At 36.0% G+C, this 23,990-nt stretch overlaps 2 protein-coding genes across 6 annotated transcripts in view; one reads left to right on the forward strand and one right to left on the reverse strand.

Moving 5' to 3' along the window:
- Nucleotides 1-23,990, forward strand: part of LOC141427433 (putative sodium-dependent multivitamin transporter) — a 214,150-nt gene that overhangs the window by 169,685 nt on the left and 20,475 nt on the right. The gene's annotated exons all lie outside the window — the stretch shown is intronic.
- CAP (Cbl-associated protein) overlaps nt 1-23,990 on the reverse strand; it is a 183,878-nt gene that overhangs the window by 122,313 nt on the left and 37,575 nt on the right. For 3 of the 5 annotated variants that reach the window (XM_074086862.1, XM_074086863.1, XM_074086861.1), the window contains 3 exons: nt 21,854-22,005; nt 16,223-16,278; nt 13,671-14,699 (listed from right to left, as the gene is read on the reverse strand). In XM_074086862.1, coding sequence (XP_073942963.1) covers nt 13,671-14,699; nt 16,223-16,278; nt 21,854-22,005 — 1,237 coding nt within the window. Of the gene's footprint in view, nt 1-8,397; nt 8,738-13,670; nt 14,700-16,222; nt 16,279-21,853; nt 22,006-23,045; nt 23,439-23,990 lie in introns of those variants that run through there. The other 2 variants (XM_074086864.1, XM_074086865.1) reach the window with 2 other exon arrangements.

The raw sequence follows: 23,990 nt of genomic DNA on the forward strand, positions 1-23,990 counted from the left end.
AATTATAAAAGAAGAAACTGACTGACTGACTGACTGACTGGACTGACTGACTTATAGATCAACGCACAGCCCAAACCGCTGGGGCTAGAAACTTGAAATTTGGAATATATATTCCTTAATAGATGTAGACGCGCACTAAGAAAGGATTTTTCGAAATTCCCACGGGATAGGGAAATATCTAATTTTTTTTCGCTTCTCTGTTTGTAGTCGAATCTCCGAAACTATTGAGCCGATTTTAAAAATTCTTTCACCGTTATTAAGCTACACTATCCTTGATTGACATAGGTTACTTTTTATCCGGGATAATGCAAAATTCCCGCGGGATAGAAATAAATTAATTCAATTTCGGAGTTAATTTAAAAAAAATCTTACATATTATGTGATATGACTATCTCCAAATAACAAAGGCTACTTTTTCTTTGGGAAATTACAAAATTCCCATGGGATAGAAAAAACTGAATGCAACTTCGGGGATGATTTTAAAAATTCTTTCACCAATAGAAAGCTACACTATTTCTCATTAGTATAGACTACTCTTCTTCGGGAAAATGCAAAATTCCCGCGGATAGAAATAAGTGAATTCAACTTCGGGTCTGTTTAAACGTTCTTTCACCAAAAGTAAGCTACAGTATTCCTGATTGACATAGGATACGTTTTTCCGGGAAAATCCAAAATTCCCATGGGATAGAAAAAACTGAATTCAACTTCAGAACTGATTTTAAAAATTCTTCCACTAATATAAAGCTGCACTATTGCTGATTGGTATAAAATAGATTACTCTTCTTTGGAAAATGCAAAATTCCCGCAGGATAGGTAGAGTAAGTAAGACAATCCAAATTCGGAGCTGATTTTAAAATTCTTTCACTAATAGTAATCTGCAGTATCTGATTGACATAGGCTGCTTTTCTACAGAAGAATGCAAAATTCCCGCATGATCGACATAAGTAAATTCATCATTGGGGTTGATTTAAAAAGATATTTTACCAATTGGGAGCTACATTATCCCTGATTGGCATACGCTACTTTTCTCCGGGAAAACGTAAAATTCCCGCGGGATAGCAAAAAGTGAATTCAACTTCAGGGTTGATTTATTTATAATGCTATACCTAACTCTACCTGAACAGTACCATGACTGGCTGACTGACAGACAACGCATAGCCAAAACTACTGGTGCTAGAGACTTGAAATTGGCATAGATGGACCTAAAGTAATACAGAGGTGCACTAGGGAAAGACTAGCACTTAGAAAATCCCATGGAATAGGAAAATATCTCAACTTTGTTTGTTTTTTTGTTTGTCGGGTTTGTTTTTTTTTGTTTGTAATCTCTGAAACTACTGAGCTGATTTAAATAATTCTATTACCAATAGAAAGCTACAATATCCCTGATGGACAGACTTCTTTTTTTTTAAATGCAAAATTTCCGCAGAATAAAAATAAGTGAATTCTATTTCGGGGTAGATTTTCAAAATTCTTTCTATAATAGAAAGCTACAATATGACTCTCACTGACAATTAAGAATATTAAAATAGATCAAAACAGTAATTCATGTCCCACGGGGACTTTACAATTTCGCGAGATACAATCCTATATCGTGTAGGAAGTCGCCGGCAAAAGAAACGCGTAGTACTTTAACGTCTTTAACGTTTCAGCGAAACAGGGTTTCAGAGTTGGTACGAATTATGAATGATTAATTACGTATGTAGGTTGATTTTTAAATTCCAAATTGTGCACCATCTGTCTAAAACAACGTCTTACTGTATTTCTATTTCCATGTAATCCTCAGAAAAATCAATCAAAACACGAAAAAAAGGATCGCAGAAAGTAAATGTATGTTAATTGTTAACCCAAATTTAACGCGAGCGAAGCCGCGGGCAAAAGCTAGTTGAAGTATATTAAAAAAAAACTATAAGAAATTCTAAGCTCTTCGTCAGATAACTTTTATGTATGTATATACATCAAGACGTCAAAAATATCTATACACTTTTACGCCACTAAACATAAGGTCGATGTTATAGGTACATATTTTGACGCTATGGCTGTATAATATATTTGCATTCGACTGTACTAACCTCAGATACTTTCGATCCTCTCCCTTCGATCACTGGCTTCCAAGCATAACTTCTGCCTGACGATAGATCTCTCTATTGTCTTGTTGCCTCTCCCCAAACAGTGACTGACTGAATGATAAAAAACGCAAAGCCTTACCCCAGGAGCAGCCGTGAAGTTTGTAACCACCTGTATCACCACTCTTTATTAATTTCCTATTATTGTATATATAAATATTATGACGCCGCCCTGTTTCTTTCGCTTGATAAAACAGAGACAGCACCGTCACCTGTCACATAAGATAAGCGTTACAGCAGAACGAAACGTTTTTGTTTTTCGGCGGGGGTTCGCGGACATATAACAGTTTCTTACTTAGTAGTTTTCTTTATTACAGCGATCTACTCATAGTAATTAGACGTTGTACTTACCTGTGCACACATGCGAGCCCGGCAATGCAAGCACCCTGCTATAACCGGTGATTATTACGCGATCACACGAGGGTCATAAACTGAACGACGACAACGTGACACGTCACTTCCAGATGTATGAGCCTTCATACATGAGCCAAAACTGTAAGACCATTGGTCAATACTATAAGTTTGAGAGTTTATTGTTTTATGCAATTTTATATAGGTGCGCGTGTTGCAGCAGCCGCTGAGTCGCGTTGCTCCGAAGACGAAGGACTACGGATTAGCCCGAAACATGTCGAGCTAAACTCGATTTAAGACGTGAGTTATCCGGGGCATTATATTTAATATAATTTTATATATAAGTAGTTAGTAAGACAAAACATTGAGAATAGGTAGGTACTAGGTTTTTTTTACTTTTAAAAAAATATGCCTCTGTAGGTACATCGGATGTCAATTTCGCCAGTATCTAGTGTTGGTCTAGTGGGTTTTGCCGTTGTAGGTACCGTAAAAAAAAATGTAGAAAACGAAAATATGCCCTAGATGTAATGGTGGATGAACGATGAGCTCGCTCGTACGGAAATGACATAGTGAGAAGTGACAGAAAAAGGTTAATAGACAATAATCGTCATCGGCTCATTGACCTCTTCATTGAAGCTAACCATAGACTTTAACATTTTATTCATCTGAGACGCTCAGTATCCACTAAAAAAGTTACCGCATTAAAATCTGAAAAAAAAGGCAGTATATTTTCAATTTCAAAGGTTGTTTGCAGAGTATGACTACTGCGTCTATCCTGGGACACGCAGGTATGTGCCCAAGCACCCGTTTATTCGCAAGAGAGGATCGTAAACGCAGCGCTGCCCCATTTGTGTTTTAGTATACCTTAAAAAGTACTACTTTAGTGGACAAGTCGGGTCTTACCAAACTAGACTTAGTCAAGAGACAGTTTAGGCGACCGCATAGCCCAGTGAAGTTCCCAATCAGCACTGGGCCCGCGTGGGAACTATGGCCCAAGCCCTCTTGTCCTGGCTGTGCCCAGCAGTGGGACGTATATAGGCCGGGATGGATGGATGGATGGATAGCCCAGTGGTTAGAAAACCTGACTATAAAGCTTGAGGTCCCGGATTCGTTCCCCGGTCGGGGCAGATATTTAGTGAATAATACGAATGTTTTTTTCTCGAGTCTTGGGTGTTTAATATGTATATATGTATATCAGTATGTTTATCCGTTGCCTAGTACCCATAGTACAAGCTTTGCTTAGTTTGGGACTATGTCTATGTGTGTAAATTGTTCCATGATATTTATTTATCTATTATTATTTATTATAGTTTTTAATTTGCTTTACAGAAGCGCTTGAGATATTAATTTGAATCTCGTTTTGAACGTTGCTGTCGTAGGTACTATTTTTTATTTTTAACTAGTTGCATCCTAATTTACTCGCGTGATAAAAGTTTTATGGATACCACAGAAATATTTATTTTATCCGGCGATTAAAAGTTGCGTGCGTTTAATATATTGGATGTACAAATCTAGGACACTTTCTTATTTAGGTAAGTTAGGTATGATTGATTATAATTTTCTCTAATTTCGACCTTCAGTTTGGCTTCTAAAGTAGGTACGTTACAATTTTTTTTTTGTGTAAGCCCCAGTTTAGATCTGCAATAACAATGCAAGTTGCATTACATTGCGAGGTCGTAAAGCGAACGAGGACGAACTAGGTAGTTCATCGAGCACAGCTTTGTAATGTGACTTGCATGTTTTATCTTGCAAGTCTAAATTGGGTTTAAAAGTGGCCACAGACGAAGCGGCCATTTGTAGTGCTTACAAATAGATAAACCAAAATGGCTGCTTACCTTCTTTTACAAGTAGATTATAGAAGTCACTGTCAAATGAAAAAACACTGAGGCCGTATTGTCTAACGTTTTTGACGCTCGCGATCGCAATCAAATGACTGTTTTTGTATGCGGAATCGGTCGTTTGATTGCGATCACGAGCGTCAGAAACGTTAGGCAATACAGCCTCTGGTAAGAAGGTTCCAGAAGGTGACCTCGCACTTTAGAAGCGTCTGAACCTTAAACCACAGTATAATATAAGCTAAAGCAGTATGGATGCTACTACGAACAAATCGATCGAAACGAACACACTCACACAGACGCGCGCTCTACACGGCCCCGAAGGGGTTCTCGCGGTACTGCAGATCGCTATAGACTGCTATAGAACGTTTGGTTGTTTTGGTGATAGGTAGGTATTTCCCACTGACTTAAATTGTTTAAAAGACGACTCAGGGTTTATTCGTTTAAAGCTGTAAGTGATTTTATTAATGATAGTTTAAATTATACTATCGTTCTTGCAGTTTCTCAATGTTGTTGTTTTTTATATTATGTTTATTAGGTACATTTAGATTTAAAAAGAGGATATATTTAATAGATTTTAATATTCAACACAATGTCAATTGTTATGGGAATAAATTGAATTGAATTGATTATTTGCCGTTTTTAAAGCGCGCGTTTTTAGTGGTGAAAAATATAATTGATAATAGGGAAGTTTCAGAATAGTTATTTTTAGCTATTCGACCGTCCGAGATACAGCGCGAACTAAACTTTTTTTTTACAAAATATAAGTGAACAACCCTAACGCTCCATTGGAGCGTAGGTATTTATCTCAAAAAATATGCCTAGCTTACATACTGCCTTAGCTTATTATATATACTGTGCTTAAACGCTGTGTAATTTTCAGACGCCAAGTCTTTATTGCTCAGGACAAGTGGGCAAGACGCCTGGCAATGGCCGCCATAACTCTGGCCGTCGTTAACTTTGTAGTCTCCTATGTGAGTTCACGGCAGCTGACAGTCGATTACAACTTTTGTTTTTACTAGGGAAAACGTTACTAAAATGCCTCACGTGTTATCACGTAGGTAGCTTTTGTTGAAACGGGTTCTGATTATGACGCGATTATGAACCATAAGTGAGCCATTGCTGCGCAAAATTTTCTTCTAGATACAATACAACGACTTTATATCGATATCTTGGGGCTCAAAGGGCGTAAAGCACAAAACACAACTTTTCAGAAGGAAAGAAAAACTGGAAAAAATAAATGCTTATTTTTAGTTCAGTGGTTTCTAATGTTATGTATATTTTATGCTTTTGACCGTACTTCCCTATAGCGTGATGTTGAGCTAAAGCAGTAGGGAAGTTACGAACAACTCGATCGAAACGAACACACTCACACATGTAGACGTGCGCTCTACACGGCCTCTAAGGGGGTCTCGCGGTACTGCAGTCGCGAGTGACGCGTCGAGACGAGTAGTCGCCGCGTTACGTTGTTTCAATTGTGTGCGCCCCAGACAATCCGCGATATTATAACTATGCCTAGGAAATATTGTGCAGTGTATAGCTGCTTGAACACGGATTCTTCAAAACCGGGGCTTTCATTTTTTAAATTCCCCGCTGATGTTGAAAGGTAAAAATGATTTGATTTACTATTACTAAATAAAATCATTTTTCTTTTAAATAAAACGTTTGTTTGTTTTGGAGATAGGTAGGTAGGTGATACATCGGGAAGCGAGTCAAATTTAACTTGCAAGATTTGATCCGAATATACAAATATACTTACATACAATTACAAGTTAAATAAAAGCTTGTAAGTAATAAAAGGCCTAATAAGCTGAGATACAGCGCGAACTAAACATGTTTTTTCAATTTTACAAAAAATAAGTGGCCAACCCTAACGCTTCATTGGAGCGTTTATCTCAAAAAATATGATAAGCTTCCATAATGCTTTAGCTTATATAATATACACTATGGTGATGTGATGTAGGACATGAATGACGTCTTCAATGCTAAGTATACGCTTCAATATACCAGGCGGCATTACATGGTCGCTACAAGGCATAATTGCAATATCTGCAACGGTTTTACTTTGCTGTTATTTTGTATGACCGTCTTAATCTCCTATAGGTAGTCATTCACGATGACGCGTGCCGTGGTTCTTATTACTAGGGCCCGGAATTTTGCGTGCGGCTATTGACAGATTGTAGGTAGGGAGCACCACAAAACGATAGTTTTTTTTTAATTTATAATGTAACTTTAATACATAATAGTTTAGTAGCATAGTTAGTTTTATATTTTTTTTTATTCTTTTTCACTGTATATTGCTGATAGTTATAATTAGTTAAGAATTCTTAGGTTAATTATTTTTGTTTTTATATGTATTTTAACTCATAATTGTACAAAATAATGTAAATTGATTAAGTATTTATAAATACTTTTTTATAAATATATTTTTGCTTGGACTATTATTAATTTATTATTATAAAGTACTTTATATTGGCTATGGTAAGAACTAGGAATACAGAATAATATTTTCTCTTTTATTTTATCAAAGGGTAGGCAAACAAGTTACATAACGTTAAGTGGTCTCACAGGGATGTTTTCTTGAGCTATAAAAGGTATTCGTATATAGCAAATTCAATAAAGCAATTTAAACGGATTAAACTTTCCGATATTTCGAACTTTTTTTATCATTGACCGCTGAAAAAAGTATGTACATATCATCGGAAAGTTTGAGATTTTATTTAATAAAAAAAAACTATCGATTTGTCGATAACATCGATAAAATGCGGTGCTCTCTCCCTACAATCTGTCAATAGCCGCACGCAAAATTCCGGGCTCTACTTATTTCAATGTCATTAATGTCTAATTTTGGCAAAATCACGCGTCTTCGTGGATGGCACAATGTAGGTATATTTTAATGTTAAAGATTCAAGTTTGTATTATACCACAATATTACTGAAATGATGACGCAAAAAAATTAAATGACTTACAGTTCATTTTAATGATCATAGTAGAATGTGTTTGTTCAAAGTACTTACTATCGGTTTTTTTTTATGTTTTAATTTCTACCAAGGAATTAGCGGCAGACATTCTCGAAAATAATGTTCTTTAATGTTCTGAAAATAGGCGCTCATAAATTAAATTTTTGCTAAAAAATTATAGACAGGCATACTCAGTGTTCATTGATGCTTTAGGTACTAAAACAGCTCAGTATTTCTCTCTAAATAATGAAAAACAATTAAAAGTTGGCGGACCTTCAACGTTTTTTATTTACTTTTTATCGGGAATCTCATACTAATATGTAATAATGTGACCTATGTCACCGGACAAAGTTATTACCGCCACAATCTGGCTATCACATGTCTGGAATTTACGACCTTTACGCCTTTTTACAAGGGGCCATAAAAGGTTTCCCGCTAAGTCCTGGGGGAAAGGCATGACATGATATTTTCCAGATATTAACGTGACGCTGTGTTATTTTATCCGCATTGATGAAGTTCCTTCATATATTTGAATTTCAGGCTCGAGTTTACACAGAACCTATCTTATAAAATAAAATAAAAATACTTTATTTCAGACCCATAGTATCCTAATAACAATTGAATTAAGACTAAATTAGTAATAGTTACTGACTGACAGAATATGCAACGTCCTAAACTTTCGTGATTTTCACTCATAGTCAAAATACCACGCACAGGACTTATCACTTCAGTCTACTCGTGACCACGGCCACTGTAATGTTGCCGTGTGTGTTAGCGTGATAAGTCCTGTGCGTGGTATTTGGACTAGGACAGAATATGTTTATATTTTTTATTTTAAACTATAAATTGTACAACTCGGAAAGATGGAATTGGATAATCAATTCTAGATATAAGTACGCTTTTTTTTACCTGTAGAATGCTGTTAGCGGTTGCTCTCGCCCTGCCTTATAGCGAACTTATAACTTCAGTAGAACAAATTGAAAGTCAGCTATAACAACCGATTTCAAATAAACGTGTAGGTGTGTATCCTTAATTAAAATTGCTTTCCGTGTTTTGCTTTAAACATCGCAAGTGAATTTGAAAACGAGCGCGTACTACACAACAAAACGTACACAAAAAAACACTAACCATTTTTCTCAGGCGTCGGCTCAACGATTTTCCTTCCCTTTTTGCTCCTCTTAATATTACAGGTTAACTTCTCAATAGCTCTTAGTATCTTTTTGCTGACTTTATTAATAGTTCTTCGTTTCGGATCGATGTACTTTCTCGTTTGAGGCTCACCGTCGACGGTTTTTTCTCGTCCCGAGTGCGAACTGTCATCAGATTCGGTGGCTGAGGAATCCGATACGGGGTGAAAGATGTAGGGGCTGCCTGGGTTTTTACAACATGGGGAATTCATGGTATCACAATCACTGGTTTCACTGATTTTATTTGACTACTAATCGGAACAGAGTCTAGATGGTGGTTGGGCAAAGTCAACTGAGACACTCAATCTTAGATTCGGGCTACTTCATCGCATCGGTTCTAGAGCGTGACGACGCGCCCTGCGCCACTCCTGGGACCTTGGTCTTTGGTAGGTAACATCATTTGTTCATTACGATTAATGGTGATTTGTTCTATGACATGGATTTAGATAATTCACCTATTAGGTTACTAATGATATGGATTAGAATCTGCGACTTAATATTTGTATTCATCTGTTTAAAATGGATTGGATGGAATATCTGCTTAAACTTATAAAAGCACAATGCCCGCGACGTCGCCTACGAATATATTTGATTATTAGTAACCTGCAGGAACTGCAATTATAAACTTTCTGGGATGAAAAGAATCTTTTGTGTGCTAACCCTGTTATAAACTAACTACCTATCTGCCTTGATTTCATTTATCCCATCAGTTGAGCCGTTCTTACGTGATGGAGTCACAAGCATCTAAACTTTCGTACTCGTATTTATTTAAATTATAACGTAATGATGTATTGAATAAATAAATAAACTAAACTATTCACTTTTGTAAGAACAGTACGTTCTTTATTTTTAAATATATCCTGACGAGGTCATTATACCTACTTTAATCTAACAAAATAAGTTAACAGATGACAAGAAAGCATCGCAATAATCATATGTAGCTAATAAATAACGTATTTATTTACTTTTATACAAAAATACATAGTTACTTACAACTAATTTCCTTCTGACAATATAAATGGAAAATATGAACACCGACAGAACACCAGTAAGTATCGTCGACAACAAAAGAAAGCAATAAACATTACCGCCGAAAAAGTAATTAGGTACCCGAGAGGAGATAATTTTCTGCCCCGACGCGGATAAGATAGATTTCCTCTGGGGAATGATTTCCGTTTCAATGAGAAATGCTTCTTAAAAAAACTATTACAACATCCACGAAGATAAATAAGAATCTAATCTTTGTGAACGAGTGACACTCAGCTTTATTTCTGGCGGAAAGTGGTCATAAACTCGGAATGTATTCTGCTAGGTCGCTAGATCAAACTTGCTCGTAGATAAGTTGTACCTAATTCCCCGGATATCACTCTTTCAAAGGTCAATGTGGCAATGTTTAATGGGTAGGTACCTACAACAATAAAAATAGAATTTGTTTCTATTACGTAGTATTAAAAAATTACAGTCAAGATCAAAAATATATTATGTGTACGTTACCAATGATGTCAACAAATCATACATCTTTATGCCACAAATCATGAGATGAGCGTACAATAGGTATACATGTACATACATACAAATAATATATTTGGCGCGATGGCTGTACAAATATTATAACGTCAACTCTACCAAGCAGAGATTTTCAAAGATTTATTTTTTTACTTTGTAACTTTTGCCGCTCAGGTTTACTGAGGAAATCATACTACATTAATTTAAGTCATTATTGAAAGAAAGAAAGAAAGAAAGAAAGAAAGGTTTATTTTGGCTTTTTGGTTTTGGTTTATTGGGTGTCCTTTATCTTGCATAATATCGATTCTCCGAAATACACTTCGCATAACTGGTCACATTTTTTTTTAGCCGAATGATTCTTTTGCATAATCATTGCTTTGCATAATTATCAGATCAAATAACAGTCATTTCTCATAATATTAAATGGCAGAACACTGTTATCGCCGAATATACTTCTGCAGAATATTAAATAGCAGAACAATAGTATCGCCAATTTTTATATGGCATAATGGCAGAGCGAAGTACTAGCTTGAACAATACAATAGTATTTATACGGAATTTAAAATAGTGCTGTCCTTAACATGGCATTATGACATGGTTCAAGGAACGAACAGTTACCATAAATTAAGGCGAGCAAAGTAAGAGCGTTGTGACAGTAGCAGTTGTAGCGCCAGAAAAGCACAGCAGCTACATAATTAGGTTGGCTTAGGTTAGAACTGCGGCCTCAACAGCGCGCGAGCCGAGCAAGCGAAGCGAGCTTGCCGCGGTAGCGGCCGGCAAAGCGCCAGAATCTTACTGTTACCAATAACGGTTAGGCTAAATAATAACCGTAATTTAATTGCAAGTAATGTTTAGTAAAATTTGATTCTGCTTTTTATCATTATGAAAACGAAATACTATGAGATGGGTGCGCCAAAGTTGGCATAATTTTTCAACCCCGATTATTGGAACTCCGAAAACGTTTGTCATACTATTTTCTGTCATAATACTCACTATTAATACTTAGTCACTATTACTACCGATCATAACTCCGAAACATTTAAAACCATAATGGCACTTGTCATAATTATCTCTTGTACTCCTTCTTTTTGTCATACTTTTTTTAAGCATATTGTTTTGTACTCATAAAACTCCATTATCATATATTTTTAAAGCAGACTTATTTGTAGCTATAAACTTCACTGTCATACCATCATGGCCTGCGTTGCTTTCGTTTAGTGAATAAAAATGTGATAAAATAAGTATTTCGATGACAACGCCATCAATGGGCGAAGAAATCACCATCTGTTGGATGTTATTACTGCAGACATTATTTAACCACAATATATGTAAGTAACAAAGAAAAAACAATTCGTCAGCAAATCAATTTTACATGAATTTTACCTTCAATCGTCTTATAAGTTTTAGTAGATGTCAGAAATGTAGGTTAGGTTAAGTTAAAACTACGACCCCCTCGAAACCATACTGCTACCAGTAAAGTAGGTTAGGTTAGGTTAGAACTGCAACCCCTACAGAACCAAACTGCCACCAGTAAAGTAGGATAATCACAATTTAAGTAAATAATCTCATCAATATCATCATCTGGGCCGGCCCTTTTTATATTTGTTTATTTCTCCTCCATATTGATAATAATATATCATCGATATTTTAATTTTATGATTCAAGTTTATTAAAATTGATGATTATGAATGAAAGAAATATGAAAACCAGCATTATGAGTACAAACATATCTTAGTGACAACGTTATGAATTACGATATTCTGATAAGTGACCATTATGACCTCAGTAGGTAGTAGTACAAATTTATGACAAATAAAATTATGAAGTAAATAATTCGGAAGAGTGATGATTCTGGCTACAAATTGGTAGCAGCAAAAAAAAATCGGAGGATCGATTTTATGCGAGTCAATATGGACCCCTATGAGATATATCTTTCTGCGTAATAACTATTCGTACATATAAATATTATTATCATCGATATTATGACATGTTAATATTCTGCTTTCCGAAATTATGAGAAATGATTGTAAGTATACGAAAAATTTATATGAAAAAAGTAATTCGGTGATATGATGATTCTGCTCAAGGTTGTTATGTGAAACGAAATTATGACATTTGATTTTTGCAACATATTAGTAAACCGTCATTATTAACATGAAGCGCCTGAAACAAAACAAGCGGCAATAAGTTATAATGAAGATTGTTCGCGTAGCAAATCCAATGGGCGATAATGGTTTTTTTTAATACTTATTAAGATCAATTATTAAAACTTCGTTTTTCATCTAAGTAAACTAATAATTGAAAACTATTATGATAAAAATCGATTTTCTTGCACTTACAGTACAGTCAACGTCATAAATAAGTGATCACTTTTGTACCTTGTCACTTTAACGTCATGTTTGAAAAGCCATACGAAATTGTGTAACGACTGAAAGCGACAAGGTACATAAAATATCACTTATTAATGAAGTTGACTGTAAAATTCGGGTTTTTTTTTGACAAAATTTAAAGAAACTGCTTTAAAAATAAACGCCGTGATCTGCATTCAGCGGCGGGGTACTCACCCACCCGATAGCTCTTTAAACAAGTCTGGAACAGTTCTCGGCTCACACGTGACTTGCTAACTTGAGTTTTAAGCGAGTGAACTTTCGCAAAGTTCCACTAATGATGCAACTCTTTGGCGTTATTTGATATATTTCGACGAAGCTCTGCATTCCAGGAATCGCTGGTAAATCAGTGCTTCTTCCAACGTTTTCCGTATTAATTTACATTTATTATTTTTAATTTTTTCTTTAACTTTAAGCTGTTTATAAGCTGAGAGAAGTGCGGTAATTATGTTTTCTAGATCAAGTGGTCTTACAAAAACATCTAAAATTGTGGAATCAACTTTCGTCAGCAGTGATTCCTGACAACTATGACATCGGGGCTCCCAAGAAAAGGGCTTATACTTTCTAAAATAGACAGTGGTGTTCATTTCCCATCAGATGACCCGCTTGCTTGTCTGCCTCCCTTTCACAATAAAAAAACTAGCTAGAATAAAGCTAAGAATATCGAGTTGTCAGTCGACATACAAGAATCGTTCCACACAATATTAACTTCCATAGTCTACCCGTGGACATGACGCATAGTTAGGTGGAAATATCAGGAGCTTATTAAAGATAATTGCGAGCTGCAACGTAAATAAAATATGTCATTTTAATTTGCTCAAAAGAAGGGATAGCAGTCTCTGAAACAAATTTACGGCGGCTTTGTTTAATTTATCGTTACACCTTTCCAGCAGTAGTTAAAGATAATAATACACTGCCTCGTATCGCTGTTTATAAATTGTATCACTGCTATCTAGCAACGTTAATTCCTGTGTCGGCTTTATAAAGGTGCGTAGATGCGCGACGTGCTTCAGGAAAGCCATTGGCATAAATTCGTCGTATCGGAACTGAGCGCTTTAACGACCCACCCCCTTCCATCCAGATAATACGTCTCGCTCAAAATTAACTGCATTGCATACGTGACTTGTGACGGCAGAACTAAGTAGTATGTGATGCGTGGAACTGAAGAGCAACTGACATTGCCGTGTTAAGAATTACCCTGCCAGAGAATCATAGCTGGTAAGAATGGTCTATGCTCTTTGACATCTATAGGGTATCTGGTAGGTCAGGATAATGAGTCTTAGAATTAGGGAAGAAGAGTAATGATAAAATCTAAACTCACCTGAAGGAGAGGCGTCGTTGTTCGCATGCACAAAGTGATATTTAGCACTTGGAGATGTAAAGTTTTGGTTGGTCGCACTGGAATCGTCGTTTCGATTTTGTGTCGGGCTTGTTGCGAAATGATCGCTACTTGTCGTTTTTGTCGAGCTTTGATAATGTTCATTTGACGATTGTGGCTGCGACAGCCCGAAGCTTTTTCTTTCTCCATTCATATTTATATACGAATCGGTTTTGGCTGGCTTATCAGTCGGTTCGCTGGATGCATTAAAAAATATTTTTTTAATTGTCTTCACTTTTTCAATTTCATTTATTTTATGCTCAGTAATCGTAGACCGTTCTGTTATTTCTTTAGTTTTCTGAAAGCTATTGTCACTCATGGAATTAGTTATGTTAATAGCTTCATCTTCAATTTTTCCATTTAGTTTGTGTTCAGGATTCAAATACTTTTCAAAGGGATCACTATTTATTCGATTAGATCTAAAAGGGTTTTTTATCTCATTAAAGTTATCATTTGGAAGACTTTGATTATCTTGATTACCCTTATCATAAGAAATCTCACTTTTGCCATTGGCAGTAGAATTAGTTACATCGAATTCATATCCATTTGTTTTTCCAATGAAATTATTTGTAGAATTAAGTTGGCTACTAGACCCATAGTCATTTGTAGAAAAGTACGGAGATGATTTTAAATCTGGGTAATAATCGTATGGAGATGCGTCCTTGGATTTGTTCATTAATCTACTTCTATCTAAGCTAGAGATTGATGACTTCCCATTTGGTACAGGAAGTTTGGAAGCACTTGAGTAGTTTGATGGTAATGTTGTGTAAAAGGGGTTCGTTGGATGAAATTTGGGTGGGTCTACAGGGGCCGCAGCTTTAACAAGTGGCGTGGAGTTGAGAGCTGAAGGTAAAGAATTCTGGGACGAGCGCAGTGGAGATGATGGAGGCCAGTTTTGAGACAGTGGAGGTTTGATCGTCGCGTACACTGGTTCTTGAGGAGTTGCTTCCTCCATTAGCAAGTGTGAAGGTCCTGAAATCAAAGAAAAAACATCAATCAATAGATATTTATATATTCTTTAAATAGTTTATGAGGTTGTTTAAAAGTTTCATTATTATTAGAGCGTTTATTTTATTTGATTTACGTGGGCACATTTTTGTTGACATGGTATAAGGTTCTGTTACAGTTTACAGGTTATCTAGTAGAAGTACAAGGCGTCTTAAAAATAATTAAAAATGTCATCAAATTCTACAACCCATTGATAACTAAGTAAATGTGACCAAGAAAATTGAGGCGGTTGAAACGCTCGAATAATGACTCAAAAGAAACACTTACTTAAGTTTAAAACTAACTTTTTGATTTCAAAATCTGCGGAATGTTCTCAAGAAAGCAAATATAATACACGAAAAATAAATGTCACGAAAATTATACAGAAGAAAAGCAAGAGTTTCATTTTTCGGCTATCAAAATTAAATAGAACTTCAACACCGGTTAAGTTGTTCATCGTCCTGGTTATTTACTTCCTCATACTGAAAGTTCCATTTCCTTTTAACATGCCAAGCAAACAGCGATAAAGTCACCGCTTTGTAATGAACTCTACATAATGCGACCTGCGATAAGTAGGTACCAGAGGTACCACTAAAGGAAATATACCAGACGAAGGCACATTATATTATGTGTTACTTGATGTACATTTCTCGAAATGTTGCGGGCTTTGCTCATTTTGCGGCATAAAGTATAATAGGTAACGTCATACACTAGGGGATTTTCATAAGCCAGGCGACTAATATTAGGCAGAGTATTAAATCTAGGCAACATCTCTCAAATTTAATGGTCTACACTTGTTGTGGGTAATCTGTGCTAATAAAATGGATTTAGCAACGTATGACTGTCGGTACAGAGTAGTTTTGTTGACAGAAAAAGTTAATTTTGTCTGTGCAATTGTTAGATTCGCCTCTTAGGAACTTCTCGTTATATTCTTTACAAAATATTTTATTCAATCAACCTATCCATCTAAGAAATTCTCTTGTCTCATGGGAACTTCCCAATTAATTAAGTGAGATTAGGAGTGAACGTTAATCGCTGGATATCTTCAAACAGTAGGTATATAAAATTAAGATTTTATTTAAAAAATATATAAATTCATTTTGTGATACATATAGGAATTAAAATGTTATGATTGACATATGTGCCATCTTCAAGTATTTTATGCATGTACTCGTACGTGTTCATAAATGATCAAAGGTACCTTGTCGCTCTACAGTCGCGTACGTAATGCCATATAAAAGTTTATAAATGTAATAGTTCGACAAGATAAAAATGATTCTCAGCCGTTTTTTTTTCAATTGCGTGGATTCATTCAAACACACTACTGTTTCGCGCAATGTCTGTCTACTAAATAATGAAAACCCGTATAGTATAGGTAAGTTGAAAACGTTTTGCGTTATTAAATAAGAAGGCGTCTGCCCGTTAACTAAACTAATATTACAAGATAATATATTTTTGTTTGGGCAAATAATATGTTAGGTATAATTAAATTGTGTACGGAAACTTACTTTTCAACTCGCCGCCCTTGCCTATTGATCTTCTTCGGGGCGACATCTCTCGGCCTCTGGGAAGAATAACAAATATTAATAAATGTCCTAGACAAACTACAAGACATTTAACATTACGCACATGAAATGTTATACTGTCATAAATTAATTTTTGGGGCTCTTGTATACTGTATTATATATATTTTCATACATAACACAGTATACAACAGCCCCAAATTTTGAGTTATGACAGTATTACATTTCATGATTAGTCCTCTTATTGTAAAAAGCCAAACTATGGAACTGGGTCTTTGAAGCTAATTATACAAAATGCAATCAGTCAGTCGACGTCACGGTGGATGCAGGCCAATAGAATAATAATAAACAGAAATTAAAATAAATAATTGTAGTATAAAAACTAAAAACACATTCTGACATTTTATGGTATGATTATGCTTTCCGTTTGACCAAATGATTCAACTATACCAGTAAACGGAGTGCCTTTGTATTTCACAGACAGAATCTTGCAGAGGCACATCACCCTAGTAACACGAGAAAGTCCGTTTGGCTCGTCATATAGAGATTAAGCTAAGTGCTTCAATTTGCGTCTGACTAATCTGCAAACGGTCTGATGTCCATGCCTCACGCACGGGTAGGGTTATCATAAAAAGACTAACCCCCTGTTCCACCATCCATTGATTAAATTTATCTGACGGATAAATGTGATGCCGTCTGTGTTTGCTTTGATCGAAAAGACGGAGACGGCATCACATTTATCCGTCAAATAAAATTAATCAATGGGTGGTGAAAACGATTGTAATTTCAAGTGTGTTAGACAATAAGGAAAGAGATGGTGAATGCGATTGTGACAGCGCATCGTTGGACATTTATATTATTTGTATGGAATTTCATAGATACGAAGATAACTTCAAATTGCAAGACACTTTAATTTGATTCCAACCTCCCAATTCTACATTGAACAGAAACTCTTTGACGTTCTAAATGCAGACAAATCTGGGTATATCCAAAGGTTGGCAGCCCTGCGAGAAACGGTGAAGTGTGATCGGATTATAGGCAACGCATCGCGCTCTGTGCATTGCTGTGGCAGGCCGATGTGCAATCAATGGCTGCTTTGGTGCAGCGTTACTGTTTTGTGGTTATGTACTATGGATTTAATAACGATTCATTTGCAATTTATGTATTTGGTACCTATAGTGTTATTTTGTAAAAAATTGTATTTCTCCTGAAACCCGGTGTCAAATGTTTAATGCAAGAATTTTAAACTTAATGACAATCAAGAAAAGTTGACATTTGATTGGACATTATGTGCAAAATTTTGTACGCGGGGTCTTAGGGGGTTAAGTGTAAATGTTTTACCTGTCCAACGACACCTAACTCCCTATCTAGGTATAGTATAAAAAAATAATGGGGGAGAAAGAAATTGTCACCACTTTACGTGCAGAGGAGGTAGTTACCAAAAAAAGTTCATTTTTATTTTTATTCTACCTACTACTTTTGGACGTGACTATTTAGTACCTAAGCCGCGGGCAAACAACAGACAGACATGGCAACGATGACGCATTGTCTTAGTACCTACTACTTGTGAACCTAAATTATGTTTTGACTGACAACATATATTAAAACTGCGCTGATTTCTGGTGAAAAGTATTTTTAACAATATTTGAATCGTGTTGTATTGCAAAAATTTATCAAAGCCCGCACACTTGTGGAATGCCAAAAGTTATCATCATTTGTATAAAAACGTTAGTTTCCACTTTTCCTTAAGCCATACAAAATATAACAAAAAATTAAACCAACTACCACCATGAAAATATTTTTCTACCAGTATGAAGTCGGTGCCTCAGCACAAGCCAGCAGGAGTGGACCTATAGTCGTCTACCTCACCTACATACTATATTTGGGCTTCAATCACTCCTGCTGGCTCGTACTGAGGCACCGACTTCAGACTGGTAGAAACTTATTTTCATTGTCTTTTGTATTAGGTTACATTTTTTGTTATAATTTTTTTTTCGCGCTTTTTAATGTAAATAATCTACGATACAATAGTTCAATGTCAACTGCAGAAGTTGAACGTTGAACTACTCGTCACCTTTTACGAAAGATGGCTTTTTCCGATTCAGAGTCGTTCTTATTGAGGAGTTCTGGTGCTTCACCACCCGTTCCATTTCACCGTGTTAAAGTAATTAAAATCCAACCCATGAAGTACTTGTTATTGAGTAGTAGACCCGTTGGTCAAATGTGCTCTTCATCACCAGTTCCACTTCACCAAATGATGATTTTCAATAAAGGGAATGCACGAGTTACTACTAAATACATATATCCAAATCCCCATAGATGTCCCTACAATATATGAAGAGTTCCCTCGATTTCCTTAGAATCCTGATTTGGTGCTTATAATTATGGGACCTAATTGAAGGCATTCCTATACGAAGGATAACGAATTTTTTTCGAATTGGTTCATAAATGACGGAGTTCTGAGGGTTATGGTGTATAAACATAAAAAAAAAGAAAAATACAACCGAATTGATAACCTCCTCCTTTTTTTCAAGTCGGTTAAAAAATACACATTGTCATACTCGTCGCGTGAGCATGCGAAAATAATTAATAAGTAAGTTTTGAAAACAAAAAGCTCGATGTAATTTTGTTTACGTTGAAGCTCGGAGAACTTTTTCGATTAAGTTACTGTTGAGGCCGGGCGAGGCCTAAATATGGATGCTCCTTGTCTGCTGTACTGACGTTAAATAGACGCAGCCAAGTTAGTTCATAACATTCGCTGACTGATTTATTTTCAGCTCTGTATAGATAGGATAAAATGTAACGTGTAAATATTTACTTTGAATTAGTCGTAGAGAAATTCCTGTAATTTGGTAAGAGGATTGTGAAATAAAAGCGTAAACTATTTTTTTTGATGACCTGATGAAAATATTAGTGTGAGACTAGGTCAATATTGGTGTCGTTGTCCCATGATATATATTTGGTCACAAACGGTAATAAGTTTTCTATTTACTGACTTAATGTTAACCAGCATTGACCCACATTTTTGACTAACTAAATGAGTTTAACTATTGACAGTCAAATTAAAATCAAAGTTTGTAGGTACCTTTCTCATAGAGGCCTTTGCCAGAAGGCACACCGAACTCCGGGATATATTATTAAAAAAAACACAGGTGAAAAATAAATTAAGGAGTTCCGGGATATAAAGGCTAAATTATTATTATTATTAAGTATATAAAAGACTAAATTAGTTTGTATGAAAACACTAAAACAGAGATAAAAACAAATGTATTGATAAACCGCCTAGATATTAGTTATGTATTGACCATCCGACACACAACTAAAGTCATCGACATAGCTCAGAGAATTAGCAAACTGAAGTGGCAGTGGGCTGGTCATATCTGTCGAAGAACCGACAACCGCTGGAGTAGACGAGTTCTTAAGTGGACACTGCGTCTTGGCAAACGTAGTGTGGGACGCCCTCCGGCGAGGTGGAGTGCCGATATGCGAATGGCTGCTGATAGGAGCTGGATGCGTCTAGTCGAGGACAGGGCACAATGGCGCTCATTGGGGGAGACCTATGTCCAGCTGTGGACTGCTATTATAGGCTGATGATGATGATGTATTGATAAAGTAATAGAAGAAACAAAAAATTTAGTTAGCAATAAAATTTCATTTGAGTGTGAGAGAGTGGAAACCTCGTAAGAATAAAAGTGGTGATATCCTGAAAAGTTACAGTTTAGGCAAAGTTTTACGACCGTCTTTTCCCTGCCAAACCGTTGAAATTTAGTAGCCTTTTTGTTACTATAGTCATAACTACTACGGCGAACTATAAATTACGCTCCGGGTAGTAATTATAGTTCGCGCCCCTGCACAAAAAAAGGGTCTGAAAAGTTAGTAACGTTTTTAAATAGGGATTTTAAAGTTGCTGGTCGCTCTATTTTACGAGTATAAATGTTATGTTTTGGTACCTATTTAATAAGTATTTGCTAAAAATTTTTTGAAACATTTTTACAGACTGTTATTTTTCTTGACTGTACTTGCTCTGTCCAAATTACATAAACGTAGTAATAAACAAACAGTGTTGCCAATTTAGCGACTTTCTCGCTAGAACTAACGACTTTGATTTTTGCGCGCGCGCTTTCTGAGTCGTAACTGTGAACTCGCGATGTTATATATAATCGATTTAGGACCGAAGTTTATAAAAATGACAAAATTAAATAAGCAATGAAAAAAATATTACAGATATTAAAATTGTTTTATTTGCAAATACATTGAAATAAATGAGAAAAAAATTATTAAGTAGATCGATTTAGGTATTTGAATAATAATAACTAATATTTTGATTATCTCTATGTATTAAAAGACTATATCGTCGCTACTTTGAAAAAAGCTGGTATCTCAAAATCGATGATCTTTCCGAGTGAACTTAATGAATATTGCTTTAAGGGTCAAATTTTCTGACGTATTGATTTGAGATACGAGACTTTTTCAAAGTAGTGACGATATGTTCTATTATAAAATACTAAAGTTACATCGTCTGTGCTGGGTTATAATGGAAATATTTCGCATGAAAGTCAGCTCTGACGCGTATATTTGTAAAACCCCACCAACAAAAAAATTTGATAAAAAAAAACGCTGATGAAAATAAATTGAAATCACAGTTATACATCAGAGTAAGAGTTAATCCATAGGTTACATAAGTAATTTAATGTGTATATTAACTTGTTTATTTAACTTGAAATACAAGAATTAAAAAAAATAACCATATAAAACTTAACTATAAACTAACTACCTAACTTAAAAACTTTTTAGTTTATCTTGTTGCCATGGTTGGGTTGGGGTTGGGAGTTGGGAGTCCGCAGTTGGGAGTTGTCACAGCTTTCAGGCAATTTCTGCAATGCATGGCTCATTTCCTAAACATGCTAATACATTGCAAACATTTTTCTAAGAAAGTGTGTGTATTTGGTATCACTGATGTCTGAGTTACGTGACAGAATAACACACTAAAAGTTCTCTACTCACTACACCATATCATGCCATGACCGTAATAAGAACGTGTCAGGAATAGGGTTGCCACATGGCCGGGACATCCGGGATTGTCCAGGAATTACACTTTAATATCCCGGATTTCGACCACTGACTATATATACTACTTGTTTTTCTTTAATATGTTACGAGTAGGTTACGAATGTTACGATGTGTACACCTGTACAGATAGGTCAATTCAACTCATCTGTGCGCGGCGCTATGTTGGTAGGTAAATAAGTTTTCACCAAGATATAATGGTATATTTGTAAATAAAATATACGATTTACAATAATAATTATCAATTTTCGGATATTTGCCAACCGAGCCAATTCGTAACCCTCTGAATTGTCCCGGAAAAGAAATGTCTGTATCTGGCAACCCTAGTCAGGAACCGAATGTCAAGCGCATAAATTACACGCGACGGTGACGGTTGGTTAAGAAACGTGCTAGTGGGCATAGTCTCACACTTTTCAATACGAAGATTTTTTTTTCTGACATGTTGCTATTATACGGTCATGGTATAATATAGGTGTAATGGGTACAGATCTTAAAAGTTGATTCACCCATGCATGGGGGTCGTTTTCCGGCCCATGTTCTGCCACTTACTCGTTCAGCCCGAGCCGCAGCACGGGTCCCGCGGCTCGCAGCATGGCGTGGGCGTCCGCGTTGCTCATGGCACATGTCGACCGTCCATTGATGGACGAGATCACGTCGCCCTCGCGGACACCACTGAGCGACGCTTTACGCCCTGGATTGACCTGGAAATGGAGATAGGTGTCAAGTAAACATTGAAGAAGATTGACTGTCATTCAGTGGGTACTAATGGAAAATCGTCCACACGAATTGACTATCTTGAATTCGGTCCAAAATATCATCCAAAGTGAACCAAAGAACCAAAAAATTAAGAACCTAGTTTTTTCTGCTTTTTATGAATTATGAGCAAAATTAAATGCATAATAAGTGAATGTAGTCTGCATTAAGACCAAAACGTTTTTCCATTGGTGGAATACTACCTATAACTATTGACAGGCGGTAATTTTTCGGTCAATTTGTCAATTTTATCATAGGATTGTTTTATTTTGGAATCTTTTTGTATTTTTCATTTCAATTCCAGTTTTTTTTTGTTACTTTTACGGTCATCCCGTAAAACCTATATCGAAAATACAAACTGTAATATAGATGCATAGAAAAACCAGAAAAATAAGACCAGCACTGGGAATCGAACCCAGGTCCTCGGCATTCCGTGCCACGTGCTATACCACTACTCCATCACTGGACCATTTTATCATGGGACAAGTTTCTGTTTTTGACGATATTCAGGATGGACAGTTTAACTTGTTGATGTAATTCAATGTTTTTCAATTCCAAATTTTGGTTTGCAGTGGAACCAGGAGCTCGGGCTCGAAATGAGAACCCACCTACCTACGGTCCAAGCGCTCTCATTCTGAGTGAAGGTCTGTGCCCAACAAACAATGGGACATATAAAGGCCGACATGATATGATAGACTGTAACGAACGTTCTTTTCCCTTATGTCCCCAACATTTCAAATGTATAAAGCTTTTTGTTTGCAAATACCAGATAATCTCGCAAATACCTTTTACCGTATTTACTTTATTCTTTTACGCTTAAAGAAAAAATATCCGCCATTTGTATGCGAACGTAACGGTGCGATATTTGAATTCACTTTGATCACGTTCGTGTCTGCGTAACCCACTTCGGTCGAATTTATTTTTATCTCAAGTATCATTTACAAAACATTTCGCACTTTTGGAGGCAAAATGTAGAACGGTTACAAACCGGGTTCGGTTCTCGTCGCCGAGCCGCCGGAGAGCAAAACTTCAGCATGCTCCCTTCCGGAAGGAACACCTCCCCCTCTTCCTGAAACCACCCCGACCCACACTGATTCACACTTAAATTACGCCACAACGCACCCTTACATGAACACAATTATACCATTGAGGTAGGTCACCTTTACCCCAACCCGACACAAACCACACGAAACTTAAGTAGGTACAAATACTTTTTTTTATCTGGCGGAATAATACAAAAATACTACTACTATAAAAAACTAATGATGCACAAATTATGGATAAAAAAGTTAATTACTAAATGAGAGTAGAACGACACTGATGACATAATTAAGGTAAACACGGCATATTTAAAGTACGTTGGCCAGAGTTTCTTAAGAATAAGCAGACGATTTGAATCAATGTCACTGCCGTTAGAAAGTCAGAAGTGATACTGAGCCTTTGAGGTGTGTTATAGGCAATTTTATCGAATCATTCTATGGGCATTATTCGAAAATGCATGCGCGTGAGGACACACGCCTATTGTCATGTGAGGGGCTGGCGCTTGCTTGGAATATTAATCTTACGTAAACCGAACTGAGGAATCGTATCGGCTGTCGTGCGCTCTTCTTGTCCGGGAGACAGTTAGGCCAATGAACTTGTAATCACAAGATTTAATTTGCTAGTGTTACTTAGTTAAATCGAGGGATGCTGTCTTTGGACGAAGTGACAAGGTATGTTTCAAATAGGTAAGTTAAGTATTTTGATGAACTACTCAAAAAGTTAAAACATGATGTAACTATACTTGGGTAATTATTTGAGGTGTAAGATAAATGTTACAGAAATAAAAACACACATTTTGATGTGGTCTGTTTTATTTTGAACATAAGGATATGTACCGATAAGATGCTTTATATTATAAGAGATCGATAAAGTTTATTTTGGTTAAAAAAAG

This window comes from Choristoneura fumiferana, chromosome 4 (genome assembly GCF_025370935.1).
Source record: "Choristoneura fumiferana chromosome 4, NRCan_CFum_1, whole genome shotgun sequence".
Classification (NCBI taxonomy): Eukaryota; Metazoa; Arthropoda; class Insecta; order Lepidoptera; family Tortricidae; genus Choristoneura; species Choristoneura fumiferana.